Below are 16,110 nucleotides of genomic sequence, written 5' to 3'. Positions count from 1 at the left end.
TTAGTTTTACTTATTTAAATAGTGGTGCATTTTTATACATTTAAAGAAAATGCATTTAATTTCTATAATTTCTTCTTATTAAATGCAAATTTTAAAAAAAAAAATTAATATTTTTTTTTGCTTTATTTTTAAGCGATTTTAAAATTAAATTCTTGTATTAAAAATACTTTTCAGCTTCTTTTGGATGGTGCGCACCGGTGCGCCTTTCATTTGAAACAACGCTCCAACATAATGGTAGACGACAATTCTCGATAATAAACAAACCAGGGTCTGCAACTTGAGAGGTGGGGACAGGGGCCGAGGCCCGTACCTGACCCGATCAGAAGCCGCCCACAGAATAGAATGAGCGCAATAGAAACGTTATATCCAAGGGTGGAAAGTGACACACGGGTCTGCAACAAAGGCGAGCGCCTCAGCTATGCTAATTGTGAGGTGAGCACAATAATGATTAATACTGATGGTGAGAGAATCTAGTAATAGATTTAGTAACAACAACAATAATAATAATAATAATAATAATAATAATAATAATAATAATAATAACAAAATAATAATAATAATAATAATAATAATCATGGTGATACAATCTAGTAATAGATCTAGCAATAGATCTAGTAATAATAATAATAATAATAATAATAATAATAATAATAATAATAGTGCTAATAGTACTAGTAGTCAGTGGCGTAGCGAGGTCGGGTGTCACCCGGTGCGGCACTTAATGGTGTCACCCCCCAGAGGCGTAGCGACCCTTCCCGGGGACAAATTTTCGATTTGCAACCCCCCCCCCCTCAAACTTTCGATTGCACCCCCCCCCCCCTCAAACTTTCCGTTTGCACCCCCCCCCCCTCAAGTTTTTCTCTATATATTTTGCTATTTTTTGCCTTGGTGTCACCCCCCTAAATGGTGTCACCCGGTGCGATCCGCACCCCCCGCCCCCCCCCCCTCGCTACTCCTCTGCTAGTAGTAGAAGTAGTAGTAGTAGTAGAAATAATAATAATGATATAATAATAATAATGATATAATAATTATAATGTTTAATATTTTTATTATTATTTATTATAATAATAGTAGTAGTTGTAGAAAAAAAAATTAAAAATAATTATAATAATAAAAGTGATGATGACGATGATGAGGAAGATGATGATACAGATAGAGATAGTGATAGTGGAAGCGAATGTGAAAGGGATAAAGATCCAGATAAAGAAAACATATATATATATACATATATATATATATATATATATATATATATATATATATATATATATATATATATATATATATATATATATATATATATATAACATACATAAAACATTTATAAAACGTATATATATATATATATATATATATATATATATATATATATATATATATATATATAACATATATGTATATATACCATATATATAAACGACGTATACAGCGACGTATATAACAAAAAAGATAACGATAACATTACAATTAAGAACGGAGAAGAAGAACGAAGTTTTAAAAATAAATTTAGAAGAGGTCGAACTGATAGTTAGTGACAGTTGAAAGTGGCGCCGTTCTTCCCATCGATAGATGTGGGTAGCCACACAAAAATGGTCGATTCAATGGAAATATATTTGTCTTTAACTCTAAAAGTATTTGACAGAACTTTAAAAGACAATAGTCGACTCCACATGATGAACATGTTACAACAGACTCAACATGTTACAACAGTTCACTCACTTTGTTACAACAGTTGACTTAACATGTTACAAAAGTTGACTCAACATGTTACAACAGTTGACTCACTATGTTACAACAGTTGACTCAATACAACAGTTGACTCAACATGTTACAACAGTTGACTCAATACAACAGTTGACTCAACATGTTACAACAGTTGACTCAACATGTTACAACAGTTGACTCACTATGTTACAACAGTTGACTCACTATATTAAACAGTTGACTCAACATGTTACAACAGTTGACTCAACATGTTACAACAGTTGATTCAACATGTTACAACAGTTGACTCACTATGTTACAACAGTTGATTCAACATGTTACAACAGTTGACTCAACATGTTACAACAGTTGACTCAACATGTTACAACAGTTGACTCACTATGTTACAACAGTTGACTCAACATGTTACAACAGTTGACTCACTATGTTACAACAGTTGACTCACTATGTTACAACAGTTGACTCAACATGTTACAACAGTTGACTTACCATGTATATCCTTCTGTCCAGAGTATAGTTGAATCAGAGGCGTGTATCGTAGTGATGCCACTGGATAACAGCCCCCATAGCCTCTACTGCCTGCAGTTCTACATACAGTATCTGCACAAGCCTCAGAATGTGGTAACCAAATCATATACTTAAAGTAAAGCTTCACACCTTTAAGACAAATATACGTATATATATATATATATATATATTTATATATATATATATATATATATATATATATATATATATATATATATATATATATATATATCTATAATATAAGCGGGCAAGTAGTGTGTCAGTCCTTCCTTCCGTCATCGCTATAGATTTTGGAACCATAAAAGTAAACATTCGCACCATGCTGTGCTTTTCAGTGCACCGCAGTGTCTTATTATAAGTATTAGAGTAGGGTTTGTTTATATAGCGGCATAGAGCTATTTTATAATTGCCACTGTGTTTACTCTTTTGCATAACTTAAAGAAAATATTAAACACACGCACATTGCTAAAACATATTAAAAGGATCAATGTCAAATATCATTTTCGTTTATATTCCTAGAAAAAGTGGATACATTTTAATAACATAATAACAGTACGGTAGAAAAATCAAATTAATTTAACTCTTTTCTAATTTTGACAAAGGAGGTAATTTAAAAATACATTTAAACTCACGCTAATAAAAAATGTGAATGCAAATATACGTTCGTCATAGAAGGAATTAGTGTTGCAATAATATAATTAGCAAAATGTGAATGCAAATTATTCGGATGTGTAAGAGGAAATTATTGTTAGAAAATTATAATTAGCATGGATTGATAAAAGGCAATCTTTTATTTATTTTATTCACTGAATGTAGGCCCTACTGTTTATTACTTATAATTTTTAATCAACTATTCAGCACTATTAAAGACGCGTCATCACGTTCATTAGGTGCGCAATGGTTTTAGTTATTAAACTCTTTTGTAAATTTTTAAAATTTAAAGTACTGGAAAAAAATGCGTGAATGGATAAAGTGAAATATTGTAGGTAAAACACGGATATTTTAAATACTGCCTATTATTTATACTGTTTTCTAATTATTATTCTATCTTTCGGGTTTTATAGGAGAGGCGTAGCGAGGGGGGCATATGTCCCCGGGTGCCGACCTTAGGGGGCGCCAAAGTGGGTTGGAAAAAATTTGCGAGGGGGGGGGGGTGGTGGAAATCGAAAGTTTTAGGGCGGGGGGGGGGGGGGAAGGGGTGCAAATCGAAAGTTTGAGGGGGGTGCAAATCACCGGAAAGGGCGCGATTTGGATCTACGGGCTACACTGTGAGCAATATGCCTTTATGATTGCATTTAAATTGTGTTTATGTTATGAGTGTTGTGTTTGTTTTTTCGTTTTTTTTTTTGTTTTTTTTTTTTTGCGTTCGTTTGTGTTGTGTTTAGTTTTGTTCTGTTCTGTTCCCAAGTTGGTACATTTAAAAAAGATTTACCGTGGCGGAGCACGGGATGCAGCTAGTATAATATAAGCGGGCTGAGCGTGTGTCAGTCTGTCATCGCTATAGATTTTGAAACCATAAAAGTAAACATCGCACCATGCTGTGCTTTTCAGTGCACCGCAGTGTCTTATTATAGGTAATAGAGTAGGGTTTGTTTATATAACGGCATAGAGCTATTTTATAATTTCCACTGTTTGTACAATTTTGCATAACGTAAAGAGAATCTATAATATAAGCGGGCTGAGCGTGTGTCAGTCCTTCCTTCCTTCCTTCCTTCTGTCATCGCTATAGCTTTTGAAACCATAAAAGTAAACAACGCACCATGCTGTGCTTTTCAGTGCACCGCAGTGTCTTATTATAAGTATTAGAGTAGGGTTTGTTTATATAGCGGCATAGAGCTATTTTATAATTGCCACTGTGTTTACTCTTTTGCATAACTTAAAGAAAATATTAAATACACGCACATTGCTAAAACGCATTAAAAGGATCAATGTCAAATATCATTTTCGTTTATGTTCCTAGAAAAAGTGGATACATTTTAATAACATAATAACAGTACGGTAGAAAAATCAAATTAATTTAACTCTTTTCTAATTTTGACAAAGGAGGTAATTTAAAAATACATTAAACTCACGCTAATAAAAAATGTGAATGCAATTATACGTTCGTCATAGAAGGAATTAGTGTTGCAATAATATAATTAGCAAAATGTGAATGCAAATTATTCGGATGTGTAAGAGGAAATTATAATTAGAAAATTATAATTAGCATGGATTGATAAAAGGCAATCTTTTATTTATTTTATTCACTGAATGTAGGCCCTACTGTTTATTACTTATAATTTTTAATCAACTATTCAGCACTATTATAGACGCGTCATCACGTTCATTAGGTGCGCAATGGTTTTAGTTATGAAACTATTGTAAATTTTGAAAATTTAAAGTACTGGAAAAAAAATGCGTGAATGGATAAAGTGAAATATCTATAATAATAGTTTCGCTGTCTGTCTATCTATCTATCTATCTATCTATCTATCTATCTGTCTGACAAGAACGCTCTAGAGAAAAGACAAGCAATTTAAAAACATGCATAGTAATTCGAAAAACGAAGTATGACGTCGACACATTTAGCGCACAGAGTAGAAAATAATCTCAAACCCAGAGAGTGCACACAGTTATATGACGTCATTGATTATCGAGTAAACAAAGGCAATTTGGTCTAATCTAAGTGGTTTGCGTGAAGAGTTTCTTGCATACAATTCTTCGGGTAGGGGCGAAGCCCCACCCCCCGCGTAAGAACGTCTGAGCCCCTCCCCCTCCCCAACTCAAAAGAAATTTCCTCATCGATACTCTATAATAAAATTAATGTGTCTAATCTAAAAAGTGGTTTTCTTGCAATGGGACGGTAGACATGTTTTTTTTTTTTTTTTTTGGGGGGGGGGGGTGGAGGGGTGGGGGGGGGGGGTGGTGTGTGGGGTGGGGGGGGGGGTGTGTGGGGGTGGGGGGTGGGGGGTGGGGGTGGGTTGGTTTCAGTGTTTCTTTCAGACTTTTTCCTCCCCGGAGAGGGGTGGGGGTACTTGAAATTTTCGGGGGCGGGGGTAGAATTTTCTGGGAGGGGGCGGACACTGGAAAAAGTATATAATTATATTTCGTTGAATGGGACGGTAGACATGGTTTTTTTTTTTGGGGGGGGGGGGGGGGGCGGTGGAGGGGGGGGGTGGGGGGTGGGTTGGTTTCAGTGTTTCTTTCAGACTTTTTCCTCCCCGGAGAGGGGTGGGGGTACTTGAAATTTTCGGGGGCGGGGGTAGAATTTTCTGGGAGGGGGCGGACACTGGAAAAAGTATATAATTATATTTCGTTGAATGGGACGGTAGACATGGTTTTTTTTTTTGGGGGGGGGGGGGGGGCGGTGGAGGGGGGGGGGGGTGGGGGGGTGGGGGGGGCGGTGTGTGGAGGGGGTTGTGTGTGTGGGTGGTGGGGGTGGGGGGTGGGGATGGTGTGTGGGGGTGGTGTGTGGGGGATGGGTTGGTTTCAGTGTTTCTTTCAGACTTTTTCCTCCCCGGAGAGGGGTGGGGGGTACTTGAAATTTTCGGGGGCGGGGGTAGAATTTTCTGGGAGGGGGCGGACACTGGAAAAAGTATATAATTATATTTCGTTGAATGGGACGGTAGACATGGTTTTTTTTTGGGGGGGGGGGGCGGTGGAGGGGGGGGGGGGTTGGAGGGGTGGGGGGGGTGGGGGTGGGGGGGCGGTGTGTGGAGGGGGGTGGTGTGTGTGGGGGGTGTGTGTGGGGGGTGGGGATGGTGTGTGGGGGTGGGGGTGGTGGGGGGTGGGGGGTGGGGGTGGTGTCTGGGGGTCGGGGGGGGGGGTGGGGGTGGGGGTGGTGTGTGGGGGGGTGGGTTGGTTTTAGTTTAGAGAAAAGAGACAGCACTATCAGCCTAGCGCCCGTTGTACCCTTCCTCAACGGGCCATTTATCTAGTTGTATATATTATAGATACTGCCTATTATTTATACTGTTTTCTAATTATTATTCTATCTTTCGGGTTTTATAGGAGAGGCGTAGCGAGGGGGGGGGGGGGCCTATGTCCCAGGGTGCCGACCTTAGGGGGCGCCAAAGTGGGTTGGAAAAAATTTGCGAGGGGGGGGGGTGGTGGAAATCGAAAGTTTTAGGGCGGGGGGGTGGGAGGGGAAGGGGTGCAAATCGAAAGTTTGAGGGGGTGCAAATCACCGGAAAGGGCGCGATTTGGCGCTACGGGCTAGACTGTGAGCAATATGCCTTTATGATTGCATTTAAATTGTGTTTATGTTATGAGTGTTGTGTTTGTTTTTTCGTTGTTTTTTTTTGTTGTTTTTTTTTGCGTTCGTTTGTTTTGTGTTTAGTTTTGTTCTGTTGGTACATTTAAAAAAGATTTACCGTGGCGGAGCACGGGATGCAGCTAGTATTAAATACACGCACATTGCTAAAACATATTAAAAGGATCAATGTCAAATATCGTTTTCGTTAATAGTCCCAGAAAAAGTGGATACATATTAATAACATAATAACAGTTCGGTAGAAAAATCTAATTAAACTGCTTAAACCGCTAAAAATGTGAATGCAAAATCTGCAAGACGGAATAATTGTTGGAATAATATAATTAGCAAAATGTGAATGCAAATTATGCAGACGTGTAAGAGTACATTATTGTTGGAATATTATTATTAGCATTGATTGATAAAAGGCTATTTTTTATTTATTTTATTCACTGAATGTACTGTTTACTAATTATAATTTTTAATCAACTATTCTCCATTACTATATTAAGTCATCACATTCATTAGGTGCGCAATGGTTTTAGTGAATTTATAAAGTGCAATATGGTCGGTAAAACACGGATATTCTAAATACTGCCTTTAATTTATTTGCGGAAAAGCTAGGGGTTTTATAACAGAGGCGTAGCAAGAGGGGGGGGGGGGGGAGGGTGGAAATCGAAAGTTTGAGGGAGGTGGGAATGTGTAAATCGAAATTTTCCGCCGGCGCTCGGAAAGGGCGCGATTTGGCGCTACGGGATAGACTGTGAGCAATATGCCTTTATGATTACATTTAAATTGAGTTTATGTTGAGTGTTGTGTTTGTTTTTTCGTTTTTGTTTTTTCTTTGCGTTCGTTTGTGTTGTATTTAGTTTTGTTCTGTTCCCAACTTGGTATATTTAAAAAAGATTTACCGTGTGTTGTGGTTGTGGTTGTGTTGTGGTTGTGTTGTGGTTGTGGTTGTGTTGTGGTTGTTTTGTGTTTGTGTTGTGGTTGTGTTGTGGTTGTGTTGTGATTGTGATTGTGTTGTGGTTGTAATGTGGTTGTGTTGTGGTTGTGGTTGTGTTTTGTTTGTGTTTGTGTTGTGTTTTTGTTTGTTTTGTTCTGTTCCAAAGTTGGTATATTTTAAAAAGATTTACCGTGGCGGAGCACGGGATGCAGCTAGTATATATATAAATATATATGTGTGTGTGTGTGTTTATATATATATATATATATATATATATATATATATATATATATATATATATATATATGTATGTATATATATATATATGACAAAAATACGTATATATATATATACTTTTATATATATATATATATATATATATATATATATATATATATATATATATATATATATATATATATATATATATATATATATTGTATTATATATATATATATATATATATATATATATATATATATATATATATATATATATATATATATATATATATATATATATATATATATTAGAGATGATAAGTGACTTGTCAATGTGCATCCACCAGGTCCATGTCTGTTATGTGGTGGAGGGGGAAAGGGACGAGGCACCCTCAGACGAAGGGGAGACGTCGAGCTGTTGCAAGAAGAATCGTCAGAGAAAAGCCTCGAAGCCTAGAACCAATGGGGTCAGTCTGGGGGTGCTCAAGGAACTGGAGGAGCAGGACAAGGAGAACTGTAACCGTTTGAAGGACATGGTAGGGTGGGGAGGGTGAGGAGGGGGGGTGGGTGGGGAGAGTAGGGTGGGGAGGGGGAGCAGGACAAGGAGAACTGTAACCGTTTGAAGGACATGGTAGGGTGGGGAGGCGGGGTGAGGAGGAGAGGGGAGGGTGAGGAGAGTAGGGTGGGGAGGGTAGGGTAATGTGGGGAGGGTAGGGTAGGGTGGGGTGGGGTGGGGAGGGTAGGGTGGGGAGGGGAGGGTGGGGAGGAGAGGGGTGGGGAGGGTAGGGTAGGGTGGGGGAGGGGGAGCAGGACAAGGAGAACTGTAACCGTTTGAACGACATGGTAGGGTGGGGTGGTGGGGTGGGGAGGGGGGAGCAGGACAAGGAGAACTGTAACCGTTTGAAGGACATGGTAGGGTGGGGTGGTGGGGTGGGGAGGGGGGAGCAGGACAAGGAGAACTGTAACCGTTTGAAGGACATGGTAGGGTGGGGAGGGTGGGGAGGGGGTGGGTGGGGAGAGTAGGGTGGGGAGGGGGAGCAGGACAAGGAGAACTGTAACCGTTTGAAGGACATGGTAGGGTGGGGAGGGTGGGGAGGGGGTGGGTGGGGAGGGTCGGGTAGGGTAGGGTAGGGTGGGGTGGGGTGGGGAGGGTGGGGTGGGTGGGGAGAGTAGGGTGGGGAGGGGGAGCAGGACAAGGAGAACTGTAACCGTTTGAACGACATGGTAGGGTGGGGTGGTGGGGTGGGGAGGGGGGAGCAGGACAAGGAGAACTGTAACCGTCTGAACGACATGGTACGGTGGGGAGGGGTGTCAATGAATATAGAGGAAAGAGGGCATGGAATTATGAAATGGTATGGAGAAGTATGAGGAGCAAAGGGGAGTTGAAAAAATAATTTAAAGACCTGGTGAGGAAGGTTTGAAAACATGGTGTTAAGGTATAGGTGATTTCTCATGTTTTCCTCTACATTGTCCAGTACCTAAAGTAAACAAATGTAGCAGGCTTCTTCGTTCTTAATTATTAGTGTTGATCGAGATTTATCTGCCAGTGGGTTTGAACTCGAGACTTTGTTCGAATTTATCAACCATGAGCTTTTTGCGACTCGACGACGCATCCAACACAATTAAGCGTTACGTGTCAACTGGTTATGCGCCATTGAGGCAATTGACTCCGATTTCAGCCTGCTTTTCTTTTTTGGATTTGCTTCCATAGCCTTTGTCCAACCAAGAACAAACTACAAGGCAGCAGTTGTTTAATTTTGGAGTTGTCTCTCCTAGAAGAGTGGCTGTCCCCAGCTAACGAGCCTCATCTGCCCGAGGGTTCGAACTCGAGACTTTTCGGTTTAGCAACCATGAGCTTTACCGACTCGACCACGCTCTATGTAGCAGGCGTTTCTCTGCCTTTACAGTTAGACACTGTAAGGGATGTAACTCAATATTTTTTCTTTATTATATGTATATAATTGTTTGTCTCCCTTTTTATTAAAGATGTTTTTGTTTGTTTTGTGCCATGTGAGTTAAATGTTGAATGCAGTGAGTGCCTCTGATTATTACTGGTGTTTATTTCTGTAACGGTAGGTTGTGGGGAGGGGGGAGTAGGGAAGATATGGAACGGGCTGGGCAGGGGGAAGGGCCGGCTAGTTGAGTTGACCAACCCAGGTACATACTTTCAAGACAACAAATTTTGTCCTTAGGCAAGCAATCTTCTTCAAACCCAAACAGGAAGTAACTATTATATATATATATATATATATATATATATATATATATATATATATATATATATATATATATATATATATATATATATATATATATATATATATCGTTCATTTTCTTGCAGGTTGTCAGGGTATTTACAGCGAACCAAGTCATGCACGGGTTTAAAAGAATCATCACTGAGAGTGATACCTGGTCTGCTATTCTAGATTTCAGGTATGGCCATTTGACTTGCATCAAATGGGTGAAGGTTTTTGTTGAAACACAGTATCGGCTGTTGCTATCAATCGCATGTATCGTATTTGGTTGTTTCAACCTGTATACATCTCTTGTGGCTACCTCCTGTATAAATCTCTTGTGGCTACCACCTGTATAAATCTCTTGTGGCTAACACCTGTATAAATTACTTGTGGCTACCACCTGTATACATCTCTTGTGGCTACCTCCTGTATAAATCTCTTGTGGCTACCACCTGTATAAATCTCTTGTGGCTAACACCTGTATAAATTACTTGTGGCTACCACCTGTATACATCTCTTGTGGCTACCACCTGTATACATCTCTTGTGGCTACCACCTGTATACATCTCTTGTGGCTACCTCCTGTATAAATCTCTTGTGGCTACCACCTGTATAAATCTCTTGTGGCTAACACCTGTATAAATTACTTGTGGCTACCACCTGTATACATCTCTTGTGGCTACCACCTGTATACATCTCTTGTGGCTACCACCTGTATACATCTCTTGTGGCTACCTCCTGTATACATCTCTTGTGGCTACCACCTGTATAAATCTCTTGGGGCTACCACCTGTATAAATCTCTTGTGGCTACCACCTGTATAAATCTCTTGTGCCTATCACCTGTATACATCTCTTGTTGCTACCATCTGTATAAATCTTTTGTGGCTACCACCTGTATAAAGTGTCGCTGCTACCACCTGTATAAATCTCTTGTTGCTACCACCTGTATAAATCTCTTGTGGCTACCACCTGTATAAATCTCTTGTGGCTACCATCAATATAAATCTTTTGTGGCTACCATCTGTATAAATCTCTTGTGGCTACCACATGTATAAATCTCTTGTGGCTACCACATGTATAAATCTCGTGTTGCTACCATCTGTATAAATCTTTTGTGGTGGCTACCACCTGTATAAAGTGTCACTGCTACCACCTGTATAAATCTCTTGTGGCTACCACCTGTGTACAGCTCTTGTGGCTACCACCTGTATACATCTCTTGTGGCTACCACCTGTATAAAGTGTCACTGCTACCACCTGTATAAATCTCTTGTTGCTACCACGTGTATACATCTCTTGTGGCTACCACCTGTATAAAGTGTCACTGCTACCACCTGTATAAATCTCTTGTTGCTACCACCTGTATACATCTCTTGTGGCTACCACCTGTGTACAGCTCTTGTGGCTACCACCTGTATACATCTCTTGTGGCTACCACCTGTATACATCTCTTGTGGCTACCACCTGTATAAAGTGTTGTTCCTATCAACTGTATAAATCTCTTGTGGCTACCACGTGTATAAATCTCTTGGGGCTACCACCTGTGTACAGCTCTTGTGGCTACCACCTGTATACATCTCTTGTGGCTACCACCTGTATAAAGTGTCACTGCTACCACCTGTATAAATCTCTTGTTGCAACCACCTGTATACATCTCTTGTGGCTACCACCTGTGTACAGCTCTTGTGGCTACCACCTGTATACATCTCTTGTGGCTACCACCTGTATACATCTCTTGTGGCTACCAACTGTATAAAGTGTTGTTCCTATCAACTGTATAAATCTCTTGTGGCTACCACCTGTATAAATCTCTTGTGGCTACCACCTGTATAAATCTCTTGTTGCTACCACCTGTATAAATCTCTTGTGGTTACCACCTGTATAAATCTCTTGTTGCTACCATCTGTATAAATCTTTTGTGGCTACCACCTGTATAAAGTGTCGCTGCTACCACCTGTATAAATCTCTTGTTGCTACCACGTGTATAAATCTCTTGTTGCTACCAACTGTATAAATCTTTTGTGGCTACCACCTGTATAAATCTCTTGAGGCTACCACCTGTATAAATCTCTTGTGGCTACCACCTGTATAAATCTCTTGTGGCTACCACCTGTATAAATCTCTTGTTGCTACCATCTGTATAAATCTTTTGTGGCTACCACCTGTATAAAGTGTCGCTGCTACCACCTGTATAAATCTCTTGTTGCTACCACCTGTATACATCTCCTGTGGCTACCACCTGTATGAATCTCTTGTGGCTATCACCTGTATACATCTCTTGTGGCTACCACCTTTATAAAGTGTTGTTGCTATCACCAGTATAAATCTCTTGTGGCTACCACCTGTATAAATCTCTGGTGGCTACCACCTGTATAAATCTCTTGTGGCTACTACCTGTATAAATCTCTTGTGGCTACCACCTGTATAAATCTCTGGTGGCTACCACCTGTATAAATCTCTTGTGGCTACTACCTGTATAAATCTCTTGTGGCTACCACCTGTGTACAGCTCTTGTGGCTACCACCTGTATACATCTCTTGTGGCTACCACCTGTATACATCTCTTGTGGCTACCACCTGTATAAAGTGTTGTTCCTATCAACTGTATAAATCTCTTGTGGCTACCACCTGTATAAATCTCTTGTGGCTACCACCTGTATAAATCTCTTGTGGCTACCACCTGTATAAATCTCTTGTGGCTACCACCTGTATAAATCTCTTGTGGCTACCACCTGTATAAATCTCTTGTTGCTACCATCTGTATAAATCTTTTGTGGCTACCACCTGTATAAAGTGTCGCTGCTACCACCTGTATAAATCTCTTGTTGCTACCACCTGTATAAATCTCTTGTGGCTACCACCTGTATAAATCTCTTGTGGCTACCACCTGTATAAATCTCTTGTGGCTACCACATGTATAAATCTCGTGTTGCTACCATCTGTATAAATCTTTTGTGGCTACCACCTGTATAAAGTGTCACTGCTACCACCTGTATAAATCTCTTGTTGCTACCACGTGTATACATCTCTTGTGGCTACCACCTGTATAAAGTGTCACTGCTACCACCTGTATAAATCTCTTGTGGCTACCACCTGTATAAATCTCTTGTGGCTACCACCTGTATAAATCTCTTGTTGCTACCATCTGTATAAATCTCTTGTGGCTACCACATGTATAAATCTCTTGTTGCTACCAACTGTATAAATCTTTTGTGGCTACCACCTGTATAAATCTCTTGAGGCTACCACCTGTATAAATCTCTTGTGGCTACCACCTGTATAAATCTCTTGTGGCTACCACCTGTATAAATCTCTTGTTGCTACCATCTGTATAAATCTTTTGTGGCTACCACCTGTATAAAGTGTCGCTGCTACCACCTGTATAAATCTCTTGTTGCTACCACCTGTATACATCTCTTGTGGCTACCACCTGTATGAATCTCTTGTGGCTATCACCTGTATACATCTCTTGTGGCTACCACCTTTATAAAGTGTTGTTGCTATCACCAGTATAAATCTCTTGTGGCTACCACCTGTATAAATCTCTGGTGGCTACCACCTGTATAAATCTCTTGTGGCTACTACCTGTATAAATCTCTTGTGGCTACCACCTGTGTACAGCTCTTGTGGCTACCACCTGTATACATCTCTTGTGGCTACCACCTGTATACATCTCTTGTGGCTACCACCTGTATAAAGTGTTGTTCCTATCAACTGTATACATCTCTTGTGGCTACCACCTGTATAAATCTCTTGTGGCTACCACCTGTATAAATCTCTTGTGGCTACCACCTGTATAAATCTCTTGTGGCTACCACCTGTATAAATCTCTTGTGGCTACCACCTGTATAAAGTGTTGTTCCTATCAACTGTATAAATCTCTTGTGGCTACCACCTGTATAAATCTCTTGTGGCTACCACCTGTATAAATCTCTTGTGGCTACCACCTGTATAAATCTCTTGTGGCTACCACCTGTATAAATCTCTTGTGGCTACCACCTGTATAAATCTCTTGTGGCTACCACCTGTATAAATCTCTTGTGGCTACCACCTGTATAAATCTCTTGTGGCTACCACCTGTATAAATCTCTTGTTGCTACCATCTGTATAAATCTTTTGTGGCTACCACCTGTATAAAGTGTCGCTGCTACCACCTGTATAAATCTCTTGTTGCTACCACCTGTATAAATCTCTTGTGGCTACCACCTGTATAAATCTCTTGTGGCTACCACATGTATAAATCTCGTGTTGCTACCATCTGTATAAATCTTTTGTGGCTACCACCTGTATAAAGTGTCACTGCTACCACCTGTATAAATCTCTTGTTGCTACCACGTGTATACATCTCTTGTGGCTACCACCTGTATAAAGTGTCACTGCTACCACCTGTATAAATCTCTTGTTGCTAGCACCTGTATACATCTCTTGTGGCTACCACCTGTGTACAGCTCTTGTAGCTACCACCTGTATACATCTCTTGTAGCTACCACCTGTATACATCTCTTGTGGCTGCCACCGGTATAAAGTGTTGTTCCTATTAACTGTATAAATCTCTTGTGGCTACCACGTGTATACATCTCTTGTGGCTACCACCTGTATAAAGTGTTGTTTCTATCACCTGTATGTATCTCTTGTGGCTACCACGTGTATACATCTCTTGTGGCTACCACCTGTATAAAGTGTTGTTTCTATCACCTGTATGTATCTCTTGTGGCTATCGCACCTGCCCCTCCCCTTCCCTGTGACGTTACTAGTTAATAGCAGTGTTTCTTCCAGACTTTTTTCTCCGGGAGGGCACTTGAAATTTTCTGGGGGGGCGGTAAACTTTCTTCGGGGGGGGGGCGGACACTGTTAAAAGTATATATTGCCCCCCCCCCCCCCCCCCCCCCCCCCGAAGAGATGCCTGGAAGAGACTCTGGTTATTAGACGCATTAAATATTTTTTAAAAAACCTAGCGATGTATTCTACTGGGTACTGCTTTTTCTTCTTCGTCTAGGCGAGACGTGGAGGGGTCGCTGATCGTGATGGGCTCGCGGGGCCAGTCCACGCTCAAGAAAAGCATCTTCGGGAGCGTCAGTGACAAAGTTCTCAAGCATTCCATGGTGCCGGTGCTGGTGATCAAAGAACCTGTTTCCAACCGTCGGAGCAAATCAGCGCGGGATACAATGATCCACTGAATCTAGAATCAAGTTCACGTTGCTACATTGCAGTCGTGTGGCCACCGTACGTGAATCTGTTCTGCCAAATGTATTAAATCTTGTCTGCCAAATAAGAAACACGCCGACCAAAAATGAATTTGTTTTTTGCCAAATACAGATCTGAAATAATCTTGTCTGCCAAATAGGAAAAGTGTTGGCCTAAAAGTAAGCTTATAAAAATAAAACAATGTTTTCTTTTTTAAAAGCCCAGGAGTTTTTTATTTAATTAGTGTGTACATATTCTTTTTAAGTTCGTTTATATTAAGATTTAAAACAAAAAATCGATAGCAATAGGGCTGGTAAGTAGGTCACCAAACATTTCAATGGCTTATGCAGGTTTTATTGAGCTGTAGAACTGGTTGGTGACCTACTTACCAGCCCTATTAAATCTGATGATAACGCTGCTTAACGGACTGTATATAGCCTACAAAGAGATTTCGTCGAACCCTTTTCTAGCACAATATCCAAACATAGGGCTAATTTTAGAGTTAAACATATAATTTGCAAGGGTACATGATTTTAATGAATACATTTTTATCTGGTTGAAATGTGCATGAAGTGCCATAGCAGCAGCTATGAGACAAGTAATGCCCGACAGAGGAGTCGGGAGAAGGGCATATATAAATGTCAAGGGGAGCAATTATACATTTGTTATTTGAATTTAATATTGTTAAATTTCGTCAAAGAGGATTCGATATTAAAGAAAAAGTGTGACATATGTAATATAAAAATGATTCTATAGGGCCTATATTATAGGCTATAAAATTATATCCACTTTTTAGATTAATATATTGGCTTAAAGATGCCTATATTGAAAAGAACGCGCTTTCAGCTATAATTGATATTGCTTGGAACCTGAATGCTTTACTTCTGTAATGTCAACAACTTTCAGAAAGCATTTGCAGCTGTAAAAACGGTAGTAAAAGCCATGAAGAAAATTAAGAATGTTGAATCAGGTAGAACAGATGGCATCCTATAAGAGTTACTTCAAACGGATTCAGCTGCACAGCAGTAATGTTGCTGA

At 40.0% G+C, this 16,110-nt stretch overlaps 1 protein-coding gene across 2 annotated transcripts; it reads left to right on the top strand.

The window, feature by feature from the left end:
- Window positions 1-212: 212 nt before the first annotated feature.
- LOC131952714 (uncharacterized) lies at window positions 213-15,264 on the top strand (the record flags this gene model as incomplete). Of its 2 annotated transcripts, none has more annotated exon segments than XM_059315512.1 (5): window positions 213-432; window positions 2,236-2,346; window positions 7,999-8,118; window positions 9,993-10,084; window positions 14,885-15,264. In XM_059315512.1, coding segments are annotated over 5 exon segments (594 nt in total). In that variant the 3' UTR covers window positions 15,066-15,264.
- Window positions 15,265-16,110: the final 846 nt, after the last annotated feature.

The sequence above is a fragment of the Physella acuta genome, unplaced genomic scaffold (assembly GCF_028476545.2).
Source record: "Physella acuta isolate Inbredline_101_S28 unplaced genomic scaffold, ASM2847654v3 ptg000889l, whole genome shotgun sequence".
Classification (NCBI taxonomy): Eukaryota; Metazoa; Mollusca; class Gastropoda; family Physidae; genus Physella; species Physella acuta.
The sequence above is the reverse complement of the archived record's forward strand: the minus strand, read 5'-3'. Positions and strand labels throughout refer to the sequence as shown.